We start from the raw sequence: 26,076 nt of genomic DNA, 5'->3' as shown, positions 1-26,076 counted from the left end.
CTTGGTATTTATGCAAATGAACTTAAAACTACATCCACAAACAACAAAATTACACAGAGCTGAGTAAGGTAACATTCGCCTTTAATCTCAACATTCAGGAGACTGAAACACTTCGATCTCTATAAATTCTCAAATGGACAAAGCAACACAGTTAAGACCCTGCCCTACACACACACCCAAAATTACACACAGATGTTCACAGGCTTCAATGCAACTGTCAAAACATAGAAATCAACCAAGACATCAGTCTAGATGACACATCTAGAAAATGGAATATTGCCTAGCAATAAAGAAAAACATGTAGTAAGTTATGAAAACAGAGGTAACTGAAACAAATCATTGTTTTTACATACATGTTATATGATTTCAAGTAAAATTGTTACTATCAAGCCAAAATTGCTATTTAAACAAAAAGGTATTCTCAGCTGGATGTAGTAGTCCGTACCTACAATCCCAACACTTGGGAAGCTGAGATAGGATAATCATGAAGTAGAAGCCAGTCTGGGCAGCTACACAGTGAGTTTCAGAGCAGCAAGATCCTGTTTCAAAAATGCATTTTTTTAATCTATTAACTAAAGAAAAAACTATGACTCTATTCTTGGATGATTTTTTCCTTAGTTTATTAAATTATTCACTTTGTATCCCAATCACAACCCCTCCCTCCTCTCCTCCCAGTCCCATCCTCACAAATCCCTCATCCAAATACCCCCTCTCCTTCTCCACAGAAGATGATGCCCCCCATGAGTACCAATCCTCCCTGGATACATCAAGTTAGAGCAGCAGTAAGCACTTCCTCTGAGGATGTGACCACTGAGACCCAACAAGGCAGTCCAGCTAGGGACAAGGAATCTAAAGGCAGGCAACAGAGTCAGATACAGCCCCCACTCCAATTGTTAGGAGCCCCACATGGAGACTAAACTGCACATCTGCTAAATATGTATAAGAAACCTACCTAGAGCCAGGCCATGCATATTCTTTAGTTGGTGGTTCAGTCTCTATGAGCCCCCGTGGGCCCATGTTAGTTGACTATAGATCCTGTGGTGTCCTTGACCACGCCCTCCTGCCCCCACCCCAGCTTCCTCAATTCATTCCCTATTCTTCCACAAGACTCCCCAAGCTCAAGCTCTGCCTACTGTTTGGCTGTAGGACTCTGCATCTGTTCCCATCTGTTACCAAAGGAAGCCTTGAGTCCTGCTTAGCTATGGGGAAGGGATGGTGTAATATGGCTTCCTGCCCCTAGAACAGAGCCAGCAGGGCATGTGCCTCCATGACTGTTGATGGTTCCTGATCATGACATTTATTTGTATAAAAATACTTATATATTACTTCATGGAAAACCCTGCCAAGGTTAATGGGAAATTTTGTCCCAGCAAAGGTTATCGAAGAATATCCTCTCTACCAAGGTTTATGACTCTATGATAATCAAAGACAGCATGAGTCAGGGATTGAGGATGTGGCTAATGTTTCAGCAAAATGGTAAACACTGAGATCTTCAGGACAGCCCTTAAGGCTGTAGGAAAGAACTCTGAAAACATGAGTTCAAAAATATGTAATCTCTCAACTATGCAAAAATATAAGGATATAATATGAATTATACAAAGAGCTTCACAGACCTAAAGAGCAGAGATAGCTACACAGTGAGCCAGCTTGTCAGAAAGATACAAAGGCAAGCAGATACAAGGCAGGCCGATTCCTGAGTTCAAGGCCAGCCTGGGACAGAGTGAGGTTAGGCCTGGCTGTGATAGCATGGCTGCCTATCTCAGAGTGAGATCCCACCCAGCTAGCTTACCTGTGCGCAGATCTCTGGATTTATTTGCAATGTTTAAAAAAAAAGAAAGAAAGAAAATGTCTTGCGGTCTTATACTAAGAATCAGGGGCATGGCGTCATGGAATGTTAATTTGTGAGATAATCAAAAGGAACTTGGAATAAATAACTGAATTGGTATGTAAATAAAAGACTGGACCTTAGTCTGCAGAGCTGAGCTGTATGGATGAGCTATATCTCCAGAGAAAATGTCTCTAGCAAAACACGGGCCATCAGCTTGTACCTAGGATTTGACTTTCAAGTCATTCTTTTGCCACTCTTAATATCCCTTCCTCAGAACCCCTCTCCAAGCCAAGCCTGGTCCTTAGCAAAGCCTCACAGGAGACAGTCATCCTAGACTCCTGTCTGCAAACATAGCATAGTACCATTAATAATGTCAGAGGTTGGCTCTCTCCCATGGGACCAGTCATTGGTTGCCCATTCCCTTAATCTCTGCTCCATCTTTATCCCTGCACATCATATAGGCAAACAAATTCTGGGTCAAAGGTTTTGTGGGTGGGTTGGTGTCCCCACCTCCCTCTGCTAGAAGTCCCAACTAGCTAAAGAGGTGGCATTTCTGTCTCAGTATCCCAGCTGCTAGGGCTCTCAACTAGGATCACCCCTATAGACTCCTGGGAGCCTCCCTGTCCCAGGTCTCCAGCTTGTCCCAGAGATACCCCACCATCAATTTCCATTTTCTTTCCCAGCCCACACCCACCGTCCTCCCCAGATCTGATTCCTACCTCCCTTCCATACAGTTTCCTCCTTCCCTCCACCTTCAATGGCTATTTTATTTCCCCTTCTGAGTGAAGATTCAAGACTCTTCCCTTGAGCCCTCCTTGTTACTTAGCTTCTTTGAGTCTGTGGATTGTAGAACATTTATCCTGTACTCCATGGCTAATGTCCACTCATAAGTGAATACATACCAAGCGTGTCTTTCTGGGTCTGGGTTACCTCACTCAGGATAGTATCTTCTAGTTCTATCCATTTGCCTGCAGATCTCATAATGTCTTTGTTTTTAATAGCTGAGTAGTACTCGATTGTATAAATGTACCACATTTTCTTTATCCATTCTTCAGTTAAAGGACATCTAGGCTGTTACAGTTTCTAGTCACTATGAATAAAGCTGCTATGAACATAGTTGAGCAAGTGTCCATGTGCTACAGTGGGGCATCTTTTAGTATATGCCCAGGTGTGGTACAGCTGAGTCTAGAGGTAGAACTATTCCCAATTTTCTGAGAAACTGCCAAATTGATTTCCAAAGTGGTTGTACAAGTTTGCACTACACCAGCAATGGAGGACAGTTCCTCCTGCTCCACATATGCTCACTAGCATGTGTTGTCACTTGAGTTTTTGATCTTGTCCATTCTGGCAGGTGTAAGATGGACTCTTAAGAGTCATTTTGACTTGCATTTCCCTGATAACTAAGAACACTGAACATTTATCTTTTTATCATTTATTTATTTATTTATTTACTTCTTTATTTATTTTAAACTCCAGATTTTTTTCCCCTCCCGGTCCACCCTCCATATGTTCTTTCTACATCCCATACCTCCTCCCTGCACCCTCCCTCCCCGTCTCCACGAGGATGTCCCCACCCCCCACCAGACCTCTAAACTCCCTGGGGCCTCCAGTCTCTTGAAGGTTAGGTGCATCTTTTCTGACTGAACCCAGATCCGGCAGTCCACTGCTGTGTATGAGTTGGGGGCCTCATATCAGCTGGTGTACACTGCCTGGTTGGTGGTCCAGTGTTAGAGTGATCTCAGGAGTCCAGATTAATTGAGACTGCTGATCCTCCTACAGGGTCACCTTCCTCCTCAGCTTCTTCCAGCTCTCCCCTAATTCAATCATAGGGGTCAGCAGCTTCTGTCCATTGACTGGGTGCAAATATCTGCATCTGACTCTTTCAGCTGCTTAATGCGATTTTTGGAGGACAGCCATAATAGGTCCCTTTTTTGAGTGCTCCATAGCCTCAGTCATAGTGTCAGGCCTTGAGACCTCCCCTTGAGCTGGATCCCACTTTGGGCTTGTCACTGGACCTTCTTTTCCTCAGGCTTCTCTCCATTTCCATTCCTGCAGTTCTCTTTCAGACAAGAAGTTATGAGTCAGAGTTTTGACTATGGGATGGTAACCTATCCCTCATTTGATGCCCTGACTTTCTGGTGGAGGTAGGCTCTACAAGTTCCCTCTCCCCACTGTAGGGCATCTCATCTTAGGTCCTTCCTTTTGATTCCTGAGTCTCTCTCACCTCCCAGGTCTCTGGTACATCCTGGAGGGTCCCCCCCAACCTCCTACCTCCAGAGGTTGCTGTGATGGTTTGTATATTCTTGGACCAGGGAGTGGCACCATCTGGAGGTGTGGCCTTGTTGGAATAGGTGTGACCTGGTTTGAATAGGTGTGTCACTATGGGTGTAGGTTTAAGACTCTCACCCTAGTTGCCTGGAAGTCAGTCTTCCACTAGCAGCCTTTAGATGAAGACATAGAACTCTCAGCTCTGCCTGCGCCATGCCTGCCTGGATGCTGCCATGCTCCCACCTTGATGATAATGGACTTAACCTCTGAACCTGTAAGCCAGCCCCAACTAAATGTTGTTTTTTATAAGACTTGCCTTGGTCATGGTACCTGTTCACAGCAGTAAAACCCTAACTACTGAATGTTGCCTGTTTCCATTCTTTCTGTGATTCCTCTGTTAAGACTTCTCTGTTTAGATCTGTACTCCATTTTTCAATTGGGTTATTTGGTTTGATAGTGTCTAATTTCTTGAGTTCATTATATATTTTAGATATTAGTCCTCTGATGGATGTAGGGTTAGTGAAGATCTTTTTCCAGTCTGTATACTGCTGTTTTGTGCTATTGATGGTGTCCTTTGCCTTACAGAAGCTTTTCAGTGTCATGAGTCATGAGATCTCATTTATTGATTGTTGATCTTAATGCCTAAGCTACTGGTGTCCTGCTCAGGAAGTTGTCTCCTGTGCCAATGCATTCAAAGCAGTTCCTCGCTTTCTGTTCTATTAGATTTGGTGTATCTGGTATTATGCTGAGGTCTTTGATCCACTTGGACTTGAGGGTTGTACAGGGTAATAGATGCGGATCTATATGCATTCTTCTACACACAAACATCCAGTTAGACCAGCACTATTTGTTGAAGGTGCTTCCTTTTGTCCATTGTATGGTTTGGGCTTCTTCGTCAAAAACCAAGTGTCCATAGGTGTGTGGGTTTATATCTGGGTCTTCTACTCTCTTCCACTGATCAGCTTGTCAGTTTTTATGTTAATACCATACGGCTTTTATTACTACTGCTCTATAGTGCAGCTTGACATGTGGGATGGTAATACCTCCAGAAGTCCTTTTATTGTACAGGATTGCAAGATATTCCAAGACAAAACCAAATTTAAACAATATTTATCCACAAATCCAGCCCTACAACAGATACTAGAAGGAAAACTCTAACCCAAGGAGGCTAACTACACCCAAGAAAACACAGGAAATTACCTCACACTAGCAAACCAAAGAAAGGGAAGTGTGTGCACAAAAATGCACACATGTGCATGCACGCATGCACTCACATGCACACACACACACACACACACACACACACAAAACCACCACTAACATAAAAATAACAGGAATTAATAATCGCTGGTCATTAATATCTCAACATCAATGGACTACAATTCATCAATAAAAAGACACAGGCTAACAGAATGGATGCAAAAACAGGATCCATCACTCTGCTGCATTCAAGAAGCACATCTCAGCAACTGACAGATATTATCTCAGAGTAAAAGGCTAGGTTTTCCAAGCAAATGGACCCCAAGAAACAAGCTGGAATAGTCATTCTAATAGCTAATAAAATAGACTTTCAACCAAAATTATTCAAGAGAGCTAAGGAAGGACACTTTCTGCTCATTAAAGAAAAAAATCCACCAAGATGACATCTCAAACCTGAACAACTATGCCCCAAATGCAAGGGCACCCACATTCAAAAAACATTACTAAGGCTTAAATCACACTTTGAACCACACGCATTAATAGTGGGAGACTTTCAATACCCAACACTCACCAATGGACAGGCAGGCCATCAAGACAGAAACTAAGCAGAAGTTAGTTACAGAGATTAGAAACAGTGGTTATGAATCAAATGGACCTAATGGATTATCTATAGAATATTTCACCCAAATACAAAGGAAAAAATATACCTTCTTCTCAGCGCCTCAAGGAAACCTTCTCCAAAATTGACTATACAGTCCAGTCAGAAAGCCAGTGGCAACAGATTAAGAAAATTGAAATAACCCCTTGTATCTTATCAGACCACCATGGATTAAAGCTGGACTTCAACAACAGAAATAACAGAAAACCTACACACTCATGGAAACTGAACAACTCTCTACTGAATGATCACTAGGCTCAGGGAGAAATAAGGAAAAAATGAAAAACTTTCTAGAATTCAATGAAAATGTAGGCACAACATACCCAAAATATGAATAACAGAAGTAGTGCTAAGAGGAAAAGTCCATAGCATTAAGTATCTTCACAAAGAAATTGGAGAAGTCTCAAACTAGCAACTTTTTAAAAAGCAAATCTGAAAGCTCTAGAACAAAAAGAAGCAAACATAAACACAAGATAAGCAGATGGGAGAAAATAATCAAACTCGGGGCTGAAATCAATCAATTGAAGGATTTTTCTTTTTTAATTGTACATTAAGATGTGTCAAAATAAATAGGTAAAATATAAGTTAAGTTTTACAAAGAAATTTAAAAAAAATTGTTTAATTCCAATGGCTCCTCATCTTAGACCAGATTAAAGCATCTGAAGCATTCATTCTTGCAAGACACTGCTGCAGCACATAGGACCTCTTCCATTCCTGGCCAGCTGTGCTCCCTCTTAAGACTCCGCTGTTCTGTTTTCCTGGTGTTTTCCTGGTGCACACTCTCACAGGAATGCCTCCATGGCTCATTTTCTTACATCCTTCAGACCATCATACTAAACTACTAGACAGAAGATAGGTTCCAGTACCTGACATCATCAGAAAATATCTGAAGGAGCTAAACACTGAAAGAACTACCAAAAAAAGAAAGCATAACCTAACAGAACTTTGAAACAGTCTCACCATGTTGCTTGTTTGTTCTCATTACAATGGACATAAATAAAAAATCAGACAGAGTAGTTTCTTTATTGGCAGTTTACCTGTTTCGAGCAGGAGACTTCCCAGCATCCTCTTGAACAGATACGAGTCTTGTTGAAAGAGCACTATTTGAGGAATCCGGATGAATCAAGCTATAAAGAAAATTAAAATATTGGGGTCATTTGGGGCTATAATAAGTGCTTTAACATTTAAAAGCAATATTTTCCCATCAACAATAAGATTATATGCAGTTCATTTTCACCCTTACTTTATTTGAGGCAAAAAGTGCAGTTTCTCTGGGCAGTGGTGTAGCACACCCTTAAACCCAAAACTCAGGAAACAGAAGCAGGCGGATCTCTGTGAGTTCAAGGCCAGCCTGGTCTACTCCAGGGCAACTAGGGCTACACAGAAAAACCCTCTCTCAAAAAACAAACAAACAAAAAAGTGTAGTTTCATCTCTAGGATATTAAATATCAAAAAAATAATTTTAAGTGTACTAAATGTCAATAAAACTGCAAATTTAGTTGGGTAGGTGATTTGTAAAATTCATTTCCATTTCACATATACAAGATGTAAGTGATTTGGGTAAAAAAACAAAAACAACAACAACAACAAAAAACTGTATTCAAAACTTCTCTATCCCCGCAACTCACAAGAAGAGCAGCAGAGAGTCAGACAGACCAAGGTCCAAGTACAGCTGTGTGACCTCAGGGTCACTACTTATTAATCTTTCCAAGCTCTATCACCCACATCTGTCAACAAAGAAAATATTTCCTACCAAAAAGATGTGATAACTTAATGGAATATGAAACTGTTAGCACAGAGAGAGCCTAAGACTGAACTAAATCATACTTGTCAATTCTGAATTCAGACAAGTGGACCACACACAAATAAAAAGCATTGCTAACTAAAATAATAAAAAGCTGAAAAATCTAATCTTCATATTTTTAAGTAAATACAGAATCACTTAAGTAATAAAATGTGAGGTATAATATAACTATGGCAGTACAAACATTAAAAGAGCCATCAAGCAACTTAAGGAAAAAAACTCCACAACCACCATTTTCAAGTGCCTGTGTTCCCATACCCAGTACCATCCTTTTCCCTAATCCCAAGGAGACCATTACAAATTGTATGTTTATCACTGTTATATGATTAACGCTGCCAAGGACCATTGAAATAACCTCCAGACATGTCTGTGAAGGACTATCTAGATTAGGTTACCTGAGATGTGGAGAGGGCTTATAGAAATTTGGCAAGCTCTTGTCACTGGGCTCAAGAAGGTAGGCTCAGATAAGAATATTCACATTTAGGCAAATACAAAACACAAGGTTTTATTTAGGTCATCCTGACAAGCTCCTAGAAACAGTGACCAGTTTATTGCCTTGTTTGATCTCTTGTTAATTACCCTGTTTGATTACTCTGTCTTTGATCTAAGAACTGACCCTATTCCCTGCAAGTACCTAGAATGGTATAAAAGCAGACTGGGAAAAAATAAACCCGCTTCAGCCTCAGCACTGGCTGGCGTCATGTTATAGTGCTGCCTAATGTCTTTTTCTTTTCAGTCCTCACTCCCTCCTTTGAGACCCTGTTGGCTGACTGAGCGGGCTTGGTCACTCAGGTGAAAGACCCATGTACATATGGGCAGTACTGCCTCATGCACTGGGGTGCCATACTGAATGAAGAATAGGGGAAATGGAGCCGAGCACAGGTATTCAGAGCTCTCATTTCTTGCCTTGTGGACGCAAGGTGACTAACATCCTGTTCTGCTGCCATCCCTCCTCTGCCAAGATGGGCTCTATCCCCTAGAACTTTAAGGTGTTTCTGTTGGGCATCCTGTTACAGCAACAAGACAGGTAACTACTAATAATTACCACATCTGCATCCCTGGGCATTTACCTTCATTTATATATTTCTAAACATCATAGAACTAGAATCCAAGTGCAGATATGATTTGTGACTTTCTTTTCTATGTCCCTGGATTCACACATGCTGAGTGTAGTTATAATTTATTTCATTCCTTTTAAATATACGATACACTTATTATTCTCTTTGTTAAGAAGTAACTAAGAAAACTACTCACCGAAAAACATTAGTTGAATTGTGTGTGGTGGCACAAGCCTTTATTCCAGCACTTGTGAGGCAGAGGCAAGTGAATCTCTGTGAGTCAGAGGCCAGTCTGGTCTACAGAGTGAGTTCTAGGATACCTGGGACTATATAGAGACCCTGTCTCAGTCTCAAAAAAAAAAAAAAAAGAATAGTGAATATTCTAAATTCATTAGAAATTATATGTAAGATGATTTCACTAAAGAAATTTTCAGAAACTGATGAACCTAATATTCCAATATAAATAATTCTAGTTAACTTGTAAAGAGGTGTGTATATCTACAATCTGCCAGCAAAGCATCTTCAGATATAAACATGTCAAAAACTTCTTTTGAAGAAAAAAAACCTAACTGAAATTGCAAACAAATCCGGATTTTAGAGGAATGATCTCCTTTCTCAAAGAAGACTACACTAGGAATATTAGCATCAATGACTTCTGTTGCCTGTTCAACAAATATTGCAAGAATCATGCACATGCAAGCATTTGTTTTTGGTTTCAATTGGAGAATAGTAAATAATAAAGGTATAAAAACTCTCTTCTTATACACTTCTATTTGAATGTTGTTAATGTGATCATTATCCATTTACATCTATGATTCTTCTCTGGAAAAGACAGTAAATTTGCAGGTAACAAAAAGAAATTCTAATGAAAAAGGTCACAGGACTAAGCATTTTTCAAGTTGAAATCAAATTATATTCACGTTACGGTACCTTTGCCAGGCTAAATCATCCTCTAAGAATATGTTACGACTGGCTTTTCTACTCCCAACTGGTGTCCGAGGTTCGCTTGGATCAAGTATAGACACAGAGCAAGTTGAATCTGAAAGAGCATTCAAGTCTTCCCCAATGGAATTACTGTCTGTAGAATGAGCATAACTTAAGGCTATTTTTCTACAGTAGGTGCATGCTCGGAGGTCTCCTAGGAGGAAGAGTAATAAGAAAATACATTACTTAATGAAAGACTTTAAATCTGTATTAATATGTACCTTAATAAAAGGAGTATCTTCAACTAAAGGCTATCAAAAAGACATTTTAAGAAAGTGAAATACTTGGCTCTGCTGTACATGTTAGATTATTGCAATAAATTCATCCAAGCATCCCGATTACTTCAAATATCTGTACTAGGTTTAAAACAAATGACCCAGTAATAGTAACATAAAACCATGGCTGTAAGAATATTTTTTTCAAAATTGTATTCATGCAATAAGGGGTCTATCAGAGTTAATGGATCTTATTTCTCATTAGGGTGTGGCTCAACCCTTAGCATACACCTTTAATCCCTCTGACTGGAATACAGACACAGCCTTAGTATTCACTTTTAATCCCAAACAATGAAGGTAAATTTAGTTTGTAGAAGGAAGCACCCATGTTTGAAAGTGAAGTCTAATTGAGTGGTAGAAAAAGGGACGAGTCAGAGAAAGATTTGACAGAATGGGATATGCCTAACTCTCATGAGAAGAGAGATGAAAGGGAAGTACTTAAGGGAGAGGCAGACAGCACAGGAGGAAGAGCGTACAGTACAGGAACACTGGAGAGCAGTGCAGTAGAGTTGAGAGGGAGAGTAGAACAGAGAGAGGGGGTGGAGAAGGAGGCTGTTTTACTAGAGGTTTAAGGAGACGGATTGAAGAGAGAACAAATTAGACAAAGGCAAAAACACATCAACCAAGAAAATGAGAAGGAGCCAGAAAATTAGAAAAGATTGCTATTTAGTTTGAGGCCAAGCAGATCAATTCAGAGGCAGAGAGAAAAGCCAGACTGAGTAAGTCAGCTGGAAGAGGAGTTTGACCCAGAACAGCTGAGCCGAACCAACCAGCTAGAGTCCAGAAAGAACCAGGAAAGGGTGAATTTAGTCAGAAGCAAGTATCAGAGGCTAAAAACATTCTAGGGCTAGCTAAGATTGTAGAGTAGAAACTTCCAGGACTAGGCCTAGGCTAGCAGACAGAAGCAGTAAGCTCAGACAACAATTACAACCAGAGACTAAAAGTTACTTTTACAAGAGCCCTCTTTCAATGAAAAGAGATTTCCATATACTAAATAACCAACACACCAGAAGCAACTTGTCTTCCCCAGGCAACCGCAGGGAGGAAAGAATAGTGACGTCTCTACAATGAAGCCCTGAAGAATGCTCTCCAGAAGAGTGCACTTTTTTTAATTAAAAAAAAAAAACTTCTGGGGGCTGGAGAGATGGCTCAGTGGTTAAGAGCACCGACTGCTCTTCCAGAGGTCCTGAGTTCAAATCCCAGCAACCACATGGTGGCTCACAACCATCCGTAATGAGATCTGACGCCTTCTTCTGGTGCATCTGAAGACAGCTACAGTGTACTTAGATATAATAATAAATAAATCTTTTTTAAAAATCTATTTAAAAAAAAACTTCTGAGAATTACATAGATGAGTACTGTATTTACATCAGTTCCAATTCTCCCTCTCCCCACTTCATCCCATGCCCCCCAACTCCCTTCAATTTTATGAGCTCTTCTTTAATTGTTCTCTGTCTCTCTCTCTCTCTCTCTGTCTCTCTCTCTCTCTCTCTCTCACACACACACACACACACACACACACACACACACACACACACAAACACACACACATGGAGCCCAATGTAGCGGGTATTGTTCATATGTGTTTAGAGCTGAACGTGTGAGATTGGATAACCTATCTCAGGGCCTGTCTCTGGAGAAGACTGATTCCCCTCTCTCAGCAGCCATGCAGTTAGCTCTTCGTCTAGGCACAGGGTCTTGTAGGATCTCCTCTATCGACTAGCAGTATACAGTTTTTTAAAACTAATGGAAAAGGGTCTTACATACACTATGATATATAGGAATAAAACTAAAAGAAATTTTATAGTGAACTAAAAACGCAATGTTCTAGCTAAGAGTGTGGCTCAGTGATAGAGTGCTTGCCTAGAACACTGACTTCAATCCGTAACACCACAGAAATAGTTCCTAGGAATACAAACAGAGTTTCTTAATATTTCTAAACCTATTTTTTAGGATACAATCCTGTCCTAAAGTAAGCTTCATTTCTACCCTATTTTTACATAACATTGTTTGGTGTGACTCCATAACAATTTGGTGTGCTAAGAGGCAAAATATACCATGTACCACGTGATTTTTCAGTTAACAACAGGCCACACACACAGGCAGTTTTGTGAGATTATAATAGGGCTGAAATGGGGCCTGGTATAACAGTCATCATAATGTTATAGGGTAGCATATTATTCACATTTTTGCTGAGGCTGATTTAATTAAGTTTACTGATCTGTAAGTCACTAAACCATAAGACATATAATCATAAAAACTGAATCATGAATATAAATAACACTTGATGATAAACAACCAAGTCACTAGTTTTTATCTTTACTATGTTATACTTTTGATCATTTCTTTTCTAATATTTAAAAAAAAAAATACTGTTTTGAGGGGCCATAATGGTATTTGGCAGGCTACACAAACACAGCCTGGGCAATATATTGACACCATCTTAAAAGAGAACATGGTAGCACACACCTGCTATGTAGAGGCAGGAAAATAAGGTCTTCTGGTAGGTGCAGACAAAAGGCTAAGGCCTTCAGGACTAGCCTGGGAGGTACGACACTGGGGTTAAACACTGAGGGGAAGGTGCGTGTTCTTCAATGAACAAAAGCTTTGTGGTCAGGTTTGGCTGTTCTTTACTTGATAATTTTAATTCTAATAATAAGAAGACCATTTCCTGCCATTACAGAATTTATAGTTCAATGGAGGTTACTCCTAAGTATTCTCTATGATACAATCTCACACAAGGACAAAAGTTCCTAGGGATACATTTCTGGAACTTAGCCCACTACTTAATAACAAGCTATATTTATTTTTAACTGTTAACTAAAAGGCATGTTATTAAATAATTCTACCTCAATTATACCTAATCATTAATATAAAAATGTAAAGTGATACACAAAATTTCTGAAAGCTCAATATACTATGTTTTACCATAAATTACTACCAAGTATACTAAACTGCCTTTTATTGTCTCATTTTAAAGTAACTATTATATTCAGGGGTGGTGGTACATGCCTCTAATACCAGAACTCAGGAGGCAGAGGCAGGAGGATGTCTGTGAGTTTGAGACCAGCCTGGTCTACAAAGCATGTCCAAGACAGCCAGGGCTCTGTTACACAGAGAAACCCTACCTCCTGCCCCCTGGCCCCTGCCCCCTGGCCCCTCCCCCACAAAAAAAAAGAAACTATTATATAACTCTGTTTTATCAAAAAAAAAAGTCACTAATTTACTAATTTCTAAGATAGCAGTTTAGCAGATGAAATGTTACTAAAGCTCAGTAAAGAAAACTATATCATTTTGATCAGGACTCAGTAAACAGTAACAAAATAAAGTAACCTTCAGTCTAGAATAAATAAAAGTGCTATGATAATCACTGCCACTTACCAAAACTGCACCACATTAAGGAAGTGAAATTACTATCTGAGGAAAGACCTTCAATTTTCACCACAGCAAAGGCTAGGTTATAGGTTAGACCATAAAGGATAAACTCCCTTTAGAAGTCAACCATTAAGAATAACATTATCAAACCAAGAAACAGAGCCAAACCTCACCACTCCTCTCATTCCATGAAGAATGCTATGCTTAAAAACATGTGCGACCACATTAGCCCAACCCACTGATTTTTCTACGTATCAAAATTATAGGTATGCTATATTTACTTAGGATCTAAGTGTGCAATTGTATCCAAAATACATTTTCCATCTGCAAGGGCTAAACTTAAAGGTTCAATTTGCCTAAACAAATTTTTGGTCAAACACCAGAGTTGAAGCTCATTTGGTTTTGTTGTTTTCCCAGTGTAATTAACAAACACTATAGCTATCTTTAAATACAGCAGATTACTATCCATAGTATGATTCTCATCAAATCAGCTGAGGCCTCAAGTACAAAGATTAAAGTTTCCAAAAGCAAGAGAACTCTGTCTCGGCACTGCACCCTGCTGATAACTCTGATAACTTCAGACTGCACAAGCACTAGAGTTGATTCCTTGACTATAGATAAACCTACCCATTGGTTCCACTCAGTAGAGACAACTGACAGATAGAGATTCAGTGTAAGAGAGTCAGTGCAAGAACAGTTTTATAGACACAATAGCTTAGGGGTAAGTTTTCAGAATTGGCTCTGAGATTTCTGAAATTGGTTCTGTAATTACATTCAACTTAAACCATTAACGAAAGGGTTGGAGAGATGGCTCAGTGGTTAAGAGCATTTGTTGCTCTTAAAGAGGATCTAGATTCAATTCCCAGCACCATCTGTGACTCCAATCTCAGGGGATCCAATGCCCTCTTCTGACTTCTGTGAACACACTAGGTACACAACTGGTACACATACATAACTTGCAACACACACATACACAAATAATAAAACACAAAATAACTCTTAAAAGAAAATTTAAAAAAATAAAACCATTAGTATTTCTAATAGTAACAAGAAGACTGAGAGAAGTGGTAAGGCAACAGAAAAAAAAGGCAATAATTCTGGATATTCTTAATTGAATACTGACAGTGCTTAGGTTAATACTTGACAAACCTGTCAAACTAACAAGTATGAGATTGGCTCATTGCTCCTAAATGTAGAACACAAAGTACAAAAAAAGGTGAGCTTAACTTCCTGTTACCTTGGTGCCTGCTAAGATGCCAAGAGTCTCAAACTGCAGGGAGGTGAATAAGAACAGAGTAGAGGAAGAGAGCTGCCTATGAAGGCCGACAACAATCAGTAGGACACACCCTGTGTGATCAAACGAGCACACAAAAGGTTAACTCGAGCAAGAAAAGTGAATTCAAGATAGGGAAAAAGTAATAGTAAAAGACTATTGGTTAAAAAAATAATTTTAGCTGGGCGTGGTGGCGCACGCCTTTATTCCCAGCACTCGGGAGGCAGAGGCAGGCGGATTTCTGAGTTCGAGGCCAGCCTGGTCTACAGAGCGAGTTCCAGGACAGCCAGGGCTACACAGAGAAACCCTGTCTCAAAAAAAACAAAAACAAAAAAATAATAATAATAATTTTAAAAGATATGACGATATGGTTATAATCTAACTGGAAGATTATGAAATTATAAACTCTATAGCATCTTAGATTAAAAATAAACAATAAGGAAGACCTTTATAATGACTAAAATAACATGAGAAACATGTTAAGCACCTTCCCGAACTGAGGACACAACTCTGTGGGACACTGATTTCCTTAATGCAAAAGGCTCTGGATTTGATACCCAGGACCATAAACAAACAAACAAATAAATAAATAAGAAAATAACATTTTCAACTCTAGGGTGCTGAAGTATCTGTGCACCCAGCACTTGCATGACTATGATGGGAAGAGTGGACAGTCAAGACTAGTTACAAAACAAAACCAGTCCTTCCATTCCCCAGTCACTGCATAAATCCATTCCCCATGGTTCAGTGTCCATAAACTCTCTCCATTACCAGAATTTCACTATATTCCCAATGAATGTAATACAAGTGGAATACAATTTGCCAAAGTATACTATCATGTAAGTCAAGTCAACCTTTACTTTGTGAATAAAAACTCTACAGAAACATAAATTAAAAATCTACATTATCTTATCTAATAATCGTGAATGCTACTTTAGATTTTTATATAATAGCTATATTTTTACTCTAGTTACTTATAAATATCACCTCCTTTATTACTCAAGCATAAAGTTCCTAAAATCAAAGCTGTCTATCTTTTTCTCACTATTATACCTCATAGATAGAAAACCCAAAATAAAAAAATGTCTAAAATATTAGCCTTCTATTTAACTATTTCATAATTTGACTTTTAAATATAACAACTATCAAGGAGATGCATTTACCTGTATAGCCCATAAATTTTCCAGGGATTTCTTGATTACAACAACGACTGCAGAAAATCTGCCCACACAGTCTGCAATGGTGTCTGCGCCTAAATGTTGTAAACTTTTCACTGCAGTCATAGCACTCTTTACACTGGCTATCTGGCATCCAATATTGCTTCAGGTCACTGTCCTATAACAACAAAAATGTGTGCTGTGAGGGCTTCTTAAAAATAAAGAGTTTAAGTTGCAATGACAAAAGAAATCTTAGAAGGTGTCTTTTGCAGATGGCAAACTAGTTCTAAAATTCAGATGGAATGCAAAAGGTTAAAATGACCACGACAGTGCTGGTGGTGGTGCACGCCTTTAATCCCAGCACTTCGGAGGCAGAGGCAGGCAGATCTCTGAGTTCTGGGCCAGCAGAGTGAGTGAGTTACAGGACAGCCAAGGCTACACAGAGAAACCCTGTCCCAGAAAAGAGAGAGAGAGAAAGAGAGAGAGAGAGAGAGAAGAAAGATCAAGACAATGTTAAAGAAAAATTAGACTTAAATCACTCACTCTCAGAACTCAGGCTAAAGCTACAGTAACTTTAGACAGAGTATTAGTAAAAGGACACACAAAATGGAACTATAATACAGGAAAGAGTGGCCTGCTTGCAAGTCTACTAACTTATGATGAGTTATTTAATGTAACCATGAAAGAAGGGCTATCTAAAAGCAATGTGCTAGGTTCACTAGTCACTGAAAGGGACAAAAGGAAACTGGAACCATATTTATGAACAAAAATAATAAAGCTTGCTGAAGAATATGTACAAACCTTGGCTAATAGACTAACACCAAAACAAAATATAAAAAAGATAAGGAAGAAAAATTAGACTACACAAAAAATAAAACAAATTAAGAATTATATATAAAACTCTGGTATTCACAATCAGAGGAAGTAATAAACTTTGACTTAAGTGACAGTATGCCATGGCATGATCTCCATGAGTGATTAATAAAAAAAATCTCCCAAGGCCTCTCTACAATACCTGGCTTTTTCCTTCCATGATTTCTTTGAGGCGTTTCAATACTGTGCTGAGGCTTCGAAGCTGAACAGCTGTACGTGGGTCATGACCTCCACAGGCTGGTTCTGCTTTCCTTCTGGAGTCTGAGTCAGATATTTTTAAAAAGAAAATAATTGTTTTCATAGTTTTAGTAACTATATCAAGCTGTATGTGTGTGTGATATAATACAAATTATCCCCATTGTTAGCAGATATGTGATCTCCCAGCCATTAATACTGAGAATTAAAACTAATTTTTATCAAAAATAAGTTGTTGAAAGTATGCATTACATATAAACCACTATTTTACATGTATTAACTGCTATGTAAGAACTATATGGAAAAACGGATGGGTTTGATGGTTGAAGTGGAAGCATCACTTACATATTCAGAATTCACTAATGATTTCTTGCACACTTAATTCCCAACCAAATAAATAATAAACACCTCATAGACATTGAGCAGAAGAAAAAGTAATTCCAGAGAGTTAATCTAACTTGGTCCCAAAAGTCAAATAGGTAAGCAATAGGACCAAACTGTCAGTTCTATAGCAGATCATCAGAAAGAAACTTGACAGACAACCCTCCATAGATCCCAGCAGGCTTTGCAGGACATCCAGGGCTATATGACCAAATATGACCAATGAAGCCAAAGCATCAACCTGGCTAGCCCACACCCACACCCACACCCACCACCTCCTCAATCCTGCAATTCCACACTGGAAGAGATCATTTGCACTTGAAAACCAATATGAAAGCAAATATATTAATAAAACAAGCCCATATTTTAGCTTTGTGACCAGAATGAAACATGAAACTACCATAGTTGTTACCTATTCTTATTTTAGATGAAAATCACAAGTGAAATTTCTATTTATTCCTGGCTACAGCAGTTTCAAAATCTCAGGTTAAAGTGGCTTGACCAACAACAACAACAACAAAAAATCCTTATTAATTAAAGCACATTAACCTAATAACCTGTGGAGTCTCCCTAATTTACATAATTCCTCCATATCTCAGTTTTACTTCCAAGGTTTCAGTTATCCTCAGTCACACAGTCTGAAAATATTAACATTTGTCTTAGCTCAAGAGAAACAGATCTCAATCACATGACCTGATTATACTGCTACACTAGTTTAGTGACATTACTAATGTCACTAGATTACTGACATTAATCTCTTGGCCAAATTTATGAATTAATTTATCATAGGTTTCAATGTATACTGACCAAAACATCATGTACTATGGCTTTGAAACTGCCTCTGGCTCTAGTCATCTACTTGAGATCTAAAAGGTATCTTCTATAAGGTAATTTACTATCAAATGGAAATATCCCACCCTGAATCTATCTATTTACTAGTTTCCTACTAGGCGTTTTGTTTTGGTTGGGAGGGGAGAAAATAGGGATTGCAAGAGAGAGAGATGTATAAATCCAAATGCATCAAAATTTCTTAAGGCAGTTAAATCACTAAAATAAGACCTCATCCAAACCGCACCTATCTTAGCTGCAGCATGTATCTCAGATGTGCTGTGCTAACATGCATTACAGCTAAATTTTTCTTGAATCTCAAACAGTGATTAAAAAACAGTCTCCATGATTATAAGTCCTAAAAGGAGACACAAAGCTGTAAGAATCATAATGGCAGTGATCCCTGGCACCACCAAAATAAATTGTAAAGTTCTTTGCACTGAGCTGCTTGGAAGAGAAGGATATCAATACTCTCCTCCATTGGGAAAGAATGAACAGTTAGACCCTGATTGATCTCAGTGAAAGAAAAGAGATCAATGCTCTTAGACACAATAACATTAGCTACTGTTTTGTAAAATGGATGCTAGAAAATCAAGTAACTTCCCTAAGAACTTCCCAATCTATAGAAGTACAGCTAAGGAAAAAAATGTATTTGACTAAGCAAGCATTCCCAAACTTCTTAAGTTCAAAGGCCTCCAAGGTAAAGGCCAAGAATTGGACTCGATTAGACAGTAGGGAATGTGGGAGCCACACTGAAGGAGAAAAGCTCTGCTTATGCTCGTTTATCATACAATAAAAGCAAATTTTGGCAAACTACAACTCTGCAATCCCTAGCAGGCTGGATTCTAGTCCAATTCCTCAATTTTAAGAAATTCAGACTGATCTTTGGCCTATTTTTCCTCCCTCTGCAGCAAAGGATAGCTTGGCATTGTGTGAAAAACTAAACAGAGTTCAGCGAGGAAAAGAAAATGAAAGCTTTCGGACAACAGTGTTTTAATTCAGCATGGAATTTAGTCAGAAGAACATACTTAAATATAGCACAATGTTGCCTTGGATCAGGTTCTGTTGCTGTGATTCATTTTTGCTACTTAAGATAGGATCTCATTGTGTATCCTACACTGGCCTGGAACCTGCTAGTATTTCCTGGCTGGCTTGAATTAGCAATTCTCCTGCCTCATCCTCCTAAGCCATGTGTCAGAAACTAAGAGAAGTTTAATAAGGTTGAGGTTAAACTTGAATAATCTGGGATGAAAGAAAATCTTCTGCCTCCATCTCCCAACTCTCCCTTTCAAAATGATATAACCTGAGCTGAGGGGGCTGCCCTAAGAAATGTGTGGGGGTGACACAGCCATCATTCAAGCCACTCAGCAAAAACACCTCTTTCTACTAGCGTCTTCCTCCTCCTTTCGGAAAGAAAAACCTCAACAAGCAGTAAAATATCCTTCTGCTAACCACCATTGTACAACTATCATTCACCCAAGGATCTCCTGGAAGTGAACGGCCCGACAGGACAGATACGGGGTTTAGGGATAAGTGATTCCCAATGGACCACCTCTCCTCTCTACGGAATCACTGCCTCTGCACTTCTATCACCTAGAGGTGAGCAACCACTTCACCGAGTATAACAATCTAACAAATAAAACCTAAACCGCCTGTAGTCCCTCAGCTAAACACAGATTCCCAGCCCACACCCATCAGAAAAGCATGGAAATGCATGAGGTGATGATATAGTACCACAGGATGGAGAACAAGCAGGCAAGCGGGACAGTGTATCCACAGTGTAACCAGCCACACTGACAGTCTGAAGCCCAACAAAGACAAAGGCCAGCAGCAATCAGCAGCCCACCAATGGAGTTTGACAGTGTTCTGCAGCCAGTGGCATGCACATCACACTTCATTAGCATCCAAAAATAAGTGCAGAATCCATCTATAAAGTTGGAACTAACCTGTGCTCTCCTGAGGATGTGGCAAAGTGTTCTCTGCTGAAACCCAAGCAAGTAATTAATCAAAATACAATCAAGACATCAGTGCTTGCATAATCAAAATTTAATGACATAATGAACTTTTCAACAACTGAAAAGTTTTATCACATAAGTAAGTTTTATTTATTCTGAAGGGTACTGGACTGTTCCAAGTAACAGAAACATTAACTCAGCATATCACCTAGAAAGCACAAAGATGAAAATTCACACACAAAGTGTAATAATTGCTGTTTTACCTAACACTGAAGAGCGCCGGTGGAGCTCCTCATTAAGCTGTTTTTTATAAGGTACAGGCGACCTCACAGACTGTGTTCTTGAAGGGATCTGAGGGCTGGCCCAACTTGAACTCGGAGACTGCTGCTCTCCTTGGCCCCCTTCTCCTCGCTCTGTGACAAAGGAAATATGGTATTACTTGAAAAACTAAGGCTCAGAGTTCAACAAGGTGACAGATAAGATCCTTCAGACAATATTCAAGTATTATATTCATAACTGAGCATGTAACGCTCTTGCAAAGGACCCTAGTTCAGTTCCCAACACCTATGTCAGGCAGCTCATAATCACCTGTAACTAAGCCTCTTCTCATCTCCTCAGGTACTCACACACATGTGCATAAAACACATGCACACACATAACTGAAAATAAAATTAATTTTTTAAATTTTTAAATATTTTAAAGAAAAAGTAAAAAACCAGAATGAAAAGCTGGGCGGTGGTGGTGCACGCCTTTAATCCCAGCACTTGGGAGACAGAGGCAGGTGGATTTCTGAGTTCGAGGCCAGCCTGGTCTACAGAGTGAGTTCCAGGACAGCCAGGACTATACAGAGAAACCCTGTCCCGAAAAACCAAAAAAAAAAAAAAAAAAAAAAAAAAAATCCAGAATGAAATTCCGTTCCAACAGTCACACATTTTGTGTACATGAACTGTGTGTTTTGCTTTTCATTTGTAAGTTTGTGAACATACTAAAGGAAGCAACACAAGCCTCACATAAGACCTTGACCTTTTTGACCAGTGTATGGGAGAGATCTCTTTATATTACTGAGACAGTGTCCAGCATACTAGGTGCTTTTTAACCCTTCCTAAATGCATAACTTACAACAACTAAATGTAAAATGTTATCCTCGATAACAAAACTGTTAGGAAAACTGAGCTAGTACTATTAAAATTTTTACTAAAGGCCAGGTGTGGTGGCACATCCCTTGAATCCCGGCAGGGATAGTGACAGGCCAGCCTGACTTACAGGGTTATAGAGTAAGAGCCTATCTTTAAAAAAAAAAAAAAAAAATTCTACTGAGTGAAGCTATCAAATTCCTAAAATCAGGTTCTATCTTCTAACACATTTCAAACAATAAAGACAAATAAATCAGACATGGTAACTCATACCTGCAACCGAAGCTCTCAAAAGACTAACACAGGAAAATGGCCTCATGGCCAAAATTACAGTGTTTCAGGTTAGCCAAGGCCAAAAAATGGACCCTGGTCTCAAACAAAAACAAAAACAAAAGTGCAAAATAAGAGCAAGATATGTCTATATTTTAAATTCTGCTTAAAAACAATGAACATTGCATTCAAGAACTCATCCTTTAAATTATCTGTTCATTTCATGTCATTTACAACTCAATCCAATGAGTATAAGTCCCAACATGCTTGCTGTCAGCTTGTAAGTTTCTAAACATACAAACCATATACTGCTGCTTAATATTATTGCTTTAAAATCTTATTACCAATGCCTCCCTCAAAACAAGTTTCATTCTGTAAGCTTAAGTCAAAGCACATTGATAGAAAATATGTAGAACAAATGTTTTCTCATTAAAAAGGACCTCCCTAACCACTTTAAATTCAATTTACACAAATAATTAATCGGATTACAATGAAATGCTATCTTTTCCTTCTTAGACAGAAAGACTTGGTGACCTGAGATTGAAGTCACCACCTTATTAATATTTCACATTCTCACAACCACACAGCAAGACACTAAAGGGAATGCAGAGAATTCAAACTGCATTTTATGAGGTTTATTAAGATGTAATCTTACCTTTGTTAAAACGAAAAAGGTTTACAAAAGAACTATATGCTGACTTGAAGGGGGGCTCATCCTGGTCAGGAGTCAAGGGTTTAAAGTGAGTGAGGTGAGAAGGACTGGCAGGAGAGCGAGGCAAATCATTAGCAGAGTCCAGTGTCGGGGAACTCTTGTCATCTGTGGCCATTTCATGAGTCTGGAAAGAAAGGGCAGGGAGGGAAAGAGATTCCTTAGAAACCATCTCAAGAACAGGCAAATAACCAAACAGCCCCCCTGCGTGACAATTCTTATCAAAACACAAAAGAATAAGGAGACCTATGTCCAAATATTCAAAAATTGAGGCTTAAAAATTACTACTGTCTAAATGGAAAGAGCCTCAACACTTAAAACCATGTATGTGGCTGAGCTCATTTCAAATATTACCATTCTTATTCTCTTTACAATTAAAGTTAATTTAAAATCTACAGGTAAGACGTAAATATGAGCAGACAAAAAATTTCCCATTACTTATAGGTGTCCAAGGTTTTTTGTTAAAATAATAATAGCTTTATAAAGTTAGAGCAGAAACTGACTTTATATAACATAAACTACTCAGCCTCATTTTACATATGTATCTGAGGAAAAGAAAGCCAGTCAGCTGGCAGGACATGTCTATGCAATCTGAGCAAAGGGCTTTGGCAACGCCTGTGACAAGTGCTCGAATCAACAGGCTTCCTCTTCTCTCCTCGTAGGCACAGGAACCTGGGATTTCCACAACTACCTTATAAGCCTAAACTCAAAAGACATTAAGGTATGACCTTCTTAAAAGGTGTTTTTGCTTATAAGTAACCAAGAAAGCATAATGGGCCAAAGCAGTGAGTCTAGTCACGAAATAAAGTCATAGGAAGGGACTGAGGCTCTTCCCCTCTTAGATTGAAAGTTTAAAGAGAAATATCCTTTGCTATGTTAGTAAAAAATGCTAAAGTTTGTAATCTATCTATACTTTAGAAAAAAGGGCATTATATTCTCCTAAAACTGTTTTCTCCTTCAAAATCAGATGTATAGGTTCATTTTATATTCACAACACTCCTAGAAGTCACATAAGTAAGTATTATTACTATAATTAACAATTGAGGCAACTAAAACAGTTTTCTTTTGGGTGAATCAGAGATAGTAATAAATAGACTTGTGACTATACAACTCTTGCAACAAAATTCTCTGACAGTCTTCTATCAAAAAAAATTTGTATTCTTCACAGACTTCCAATTCTAGCCAACTGTAGTCTCTTAATACTCAAGATTCTCTCAAATTAGTAAATTAAAACAGAAATGAAACCACTGACTTGGATGGAATTTTGGCAACAAGTGCTTATTGGAAAGGATGGGGAGGAAAAGAAAAGAGGAAGGCGATGGAGTAGGGGAAAGAGAGGAAAGGGAAGAAGAAAGACAGGGAAGGAGGACCTCTAGTATCAGGTAAAGTATTGTCTCAGTCAGGGTTACTACTGCTGTGATGAAACACCATGACCAAAGGAACGTCTGGAGTAAAGGGTTTATTTAGTTTACACTTCCACACCATTGTTTATCATCAAAGGTGGTCAGGAAAGGAACACAAGCAGGGTAAGACCTGGAGGCAGGAGCTGAGGCAAAGGCCATGGAGGGGTGCTGCTTACTGGCTTGTTCCTCATGAACAAGTGTTTAGCCTGCTTTCTTATAGAACCCAGGACCACCAGCCAGCCCAGGGATGGACACCACCCACCGTGGGGGCTGGGCCTTCCCCCATCAATCACTAGTTAAGATGATACCCTACAGGTTTGCTTACAGTCCATCTTATGAAGCCTCAATTGAGGCTCTCCTGTCTGAAAACTCCAGCTTGTGTCAAGCTAACATACAACTTCGATGCTATAGCATAAAGGATTAAGATGGCGATTAATCAAGTAAAAACTCAAAGTTTTGTTTTGTTTTAAAGACCACCAGAGAAAAAAGATGTAATGGCAATGAAAACCCTCATGCTTCCAAACACAACCTATTCTACGTCCACAAAAGCACCAACGAAAGCACAAAAACCAATCCACCTACAGAGTCTTAGAATTACTTCTAAAGGTCTTCTATATCCACAACTTTCTTTAACCTTTGGACATGTGAAAGTAAAAAATTATCATGAAAACACACATCACATCAAGTGCAGTCTCTAAAAACATAAATACAACCACATAGACCTAATCTTAATAATTACATGCCACCAGCAACCAAAAAAATTACAACTCTGATTTTTAGCAGCATAATAACTGTTTATACTGTAAAGGATGGCTCTTTCTGAATACATAATTAGAAATATTAACCTACTTATCCAACAACTTCTGCAGTGTTTCTCTGCACTAGTGTGGTATACACAGATTTGAAATGAGTATCTTGGTGAAGCAAATCAGAAAATGAATTCGATATTAAAGTGTAGCTTGACCTATCAGCTCATACGAAAACTGTAGGTGAAATTCAAAACAGCAGTGTAATCATTTTCTAGAGTGTTTTTTTCTTAAGTATAATTCTCAAACTTTTATCTATTAATGCAGGACAGCTGAATACAAGCAATGTTAGCTTCCATCAAGAAAGGCATATTGTTCATTTTGTGACCCATGCACAACAGAAACATTAAAGGAAAACCAGTGTGATCCACGTAACTTTTCCAGAAAGAGGCAAAGGGAGGGGGAGGACTCAGGAAATTAGTGTTGCTTCTCAGAAAAGTCCTGACCTTAGTCACAAGCCTTAACCTAATGAATCGAAGAGAAAGAAACTAAGACTATCTTCCCCCCACCCAACCCCCGCCGCCACCCCGCACGTGTGTCGGTCTCTGTCTCTGTCTATCTCTCTTTCACTCCCCCCCCCCGGGGGGGGGGGAGAGGGAATGGGACAGAGTGGGAGTCCTGGAGAGGCAGAAAGAGACTCAAATAAATGTAAAACAAGACGGTGAGGTTTGCTGGGCGTCTACCTCTACCAACACAAGATGCACCAACTGAAGAAGCAACCCTTCATCATTTAACACATTACGCACTTAAGATACACAGCAATGACCTGCTTTATGCAGAATTGCCATCTTCCCCTGAATGTCCTAAGAACCTACATAGGACAGAAGACCCTAAATTCCTAAATGCATCCATCAAATTTCACTTTCAACCTTTCTTGGGAACCTCTTGGGAAAGGGGAAACGACTTACTCGGAAACAAAGCCTCCTCCTCAAAACAGGACTACGTTAAAGTTAAAAAGGAAAAATAAAAGCCTCAAATGGCAAAAACCAGCATTTAAGCTGGTGGACACACTCAAGCATGGAATGGTTTCTGTGGGTCAGAACTTTCTTTTCCAGAGTAGGCTGCACCCTGAGACTTGAGCTCGCCCGCTCAGAGGAAGGGATGACATGGTCCACCTCCAAAATAAGTTCGAGCATTAGGAAAACAGAGAGGCAAGAGAACTTCCATTGTGTCAAGGAAGCCTCGGCGGGAGATGGCCCAGGAGGCCCGCGGCCGGTCTCGCCACACAGGGCCGCCGGGCGCTCAGAAGCCAGCCGGTTCCCGGCGGGTCTTCCCCGCTCGCCGGCCGAGTCTCGGCCGCAGAGCCCCGGGCCCTCGCCATCCCTCCGGCGGTGCTCCGCGACCCACGCTGGCCTTCCTCCCACTGCGCGCCCTGCCTGCCCATGCCTCGCCGCCTCCCTTACCTTCGCCTCCCGCCCCGGCCCCGCGGGCCTCCCGCCTCCCCGGCCTCCGCCTCACCACTCTCGGCCGGGAAGCCGAGGCCAAGCACAGCGCCGGCTTTCTCAGGCAGCCGGCGGTCGCGCCGAGAAGCCCAGAGGCTTACGCGGTAACTGCGGCTTCTCGCTTCCGCCTACCACCTCAAGGCTCCGCCCAGTACCCCTTCTAACCAATCATCAACCGGCTCCAAGGGCCGGCTCCGCCTA

At 39.8% G+C, this 26,076-nt stretch overlaps 1 protein-coding gene across 10 annotated transcripts in view; it reads right to left on the bottom strand.

Moving 5' to 3' along the window:
- The window catches only part of Pikfyve (phosphoinositide kinase, FYVE type zinc finger containing), a 92,057-nt gene extending 66,027 nt beyond the window's left edge, over nt 1-26,030 (bottom strand). For 3 of the 10 annotated variants that reach the window (XM_006495776.3, XM_006495782.4, XM_011238454.3), the window contains exons 1-8: nt 25,837-26,030; nt 22,171-22,351; nt 20,376-20,525; nt 20,104-20,139; nt 16,896-17,014; nt 15,887-16,058; nt 9,747-9,954; nt 6,992-7,081 (exon numbers count right to left, since the gene is read on the bottom strand). In XM_006495776.3, the coding sequence (XP_006495839.1) occupies nt 6,992-7,081; nt 9,747-9,954; nt 15,887-16,058; nt 16,896-17,014; nt 20,104-20,139; nt 20,376-20,525; nt 22,171-22,342 (947 nt within the window). In that variant the 5' untranslated portion in view covers nt 22,343-22,351; nt 25,837-26,030. The remainder of the gene's footprint in view (nt 1-6,991; nt 7,082-9,746; nt 9,955-15,886; nt 16,059-16,895; nt 17,015-20,103; nt 20,140-20,375; nt 20,526-22,170; nt 22,352-25,836) is intronic. The other 7 variants (XM_006495779.4, XM_006495777.4, XM_030252267.1 and 4 more) reach the window with 7 other exon arrangements.
- Nucleotides 26,031-26,076: the final 46 nt, after the last annotated feature.

This window comes from Mus musculus, chromosome 1, assembly GCF_000001635.26.
Source record: "Mus musculus strain C57BL/6J chromosome 1, GRCm38.p6 C57BL/6J".
Lineage (NCBI taxonomy): Eukaryota > Metazoa > Chordata > Mammalia > Rodentia > Muridae > Mus > Mus musculus.
This window is presented reverse-complemented; position numbering and strand designations above follow the sequence as displayed.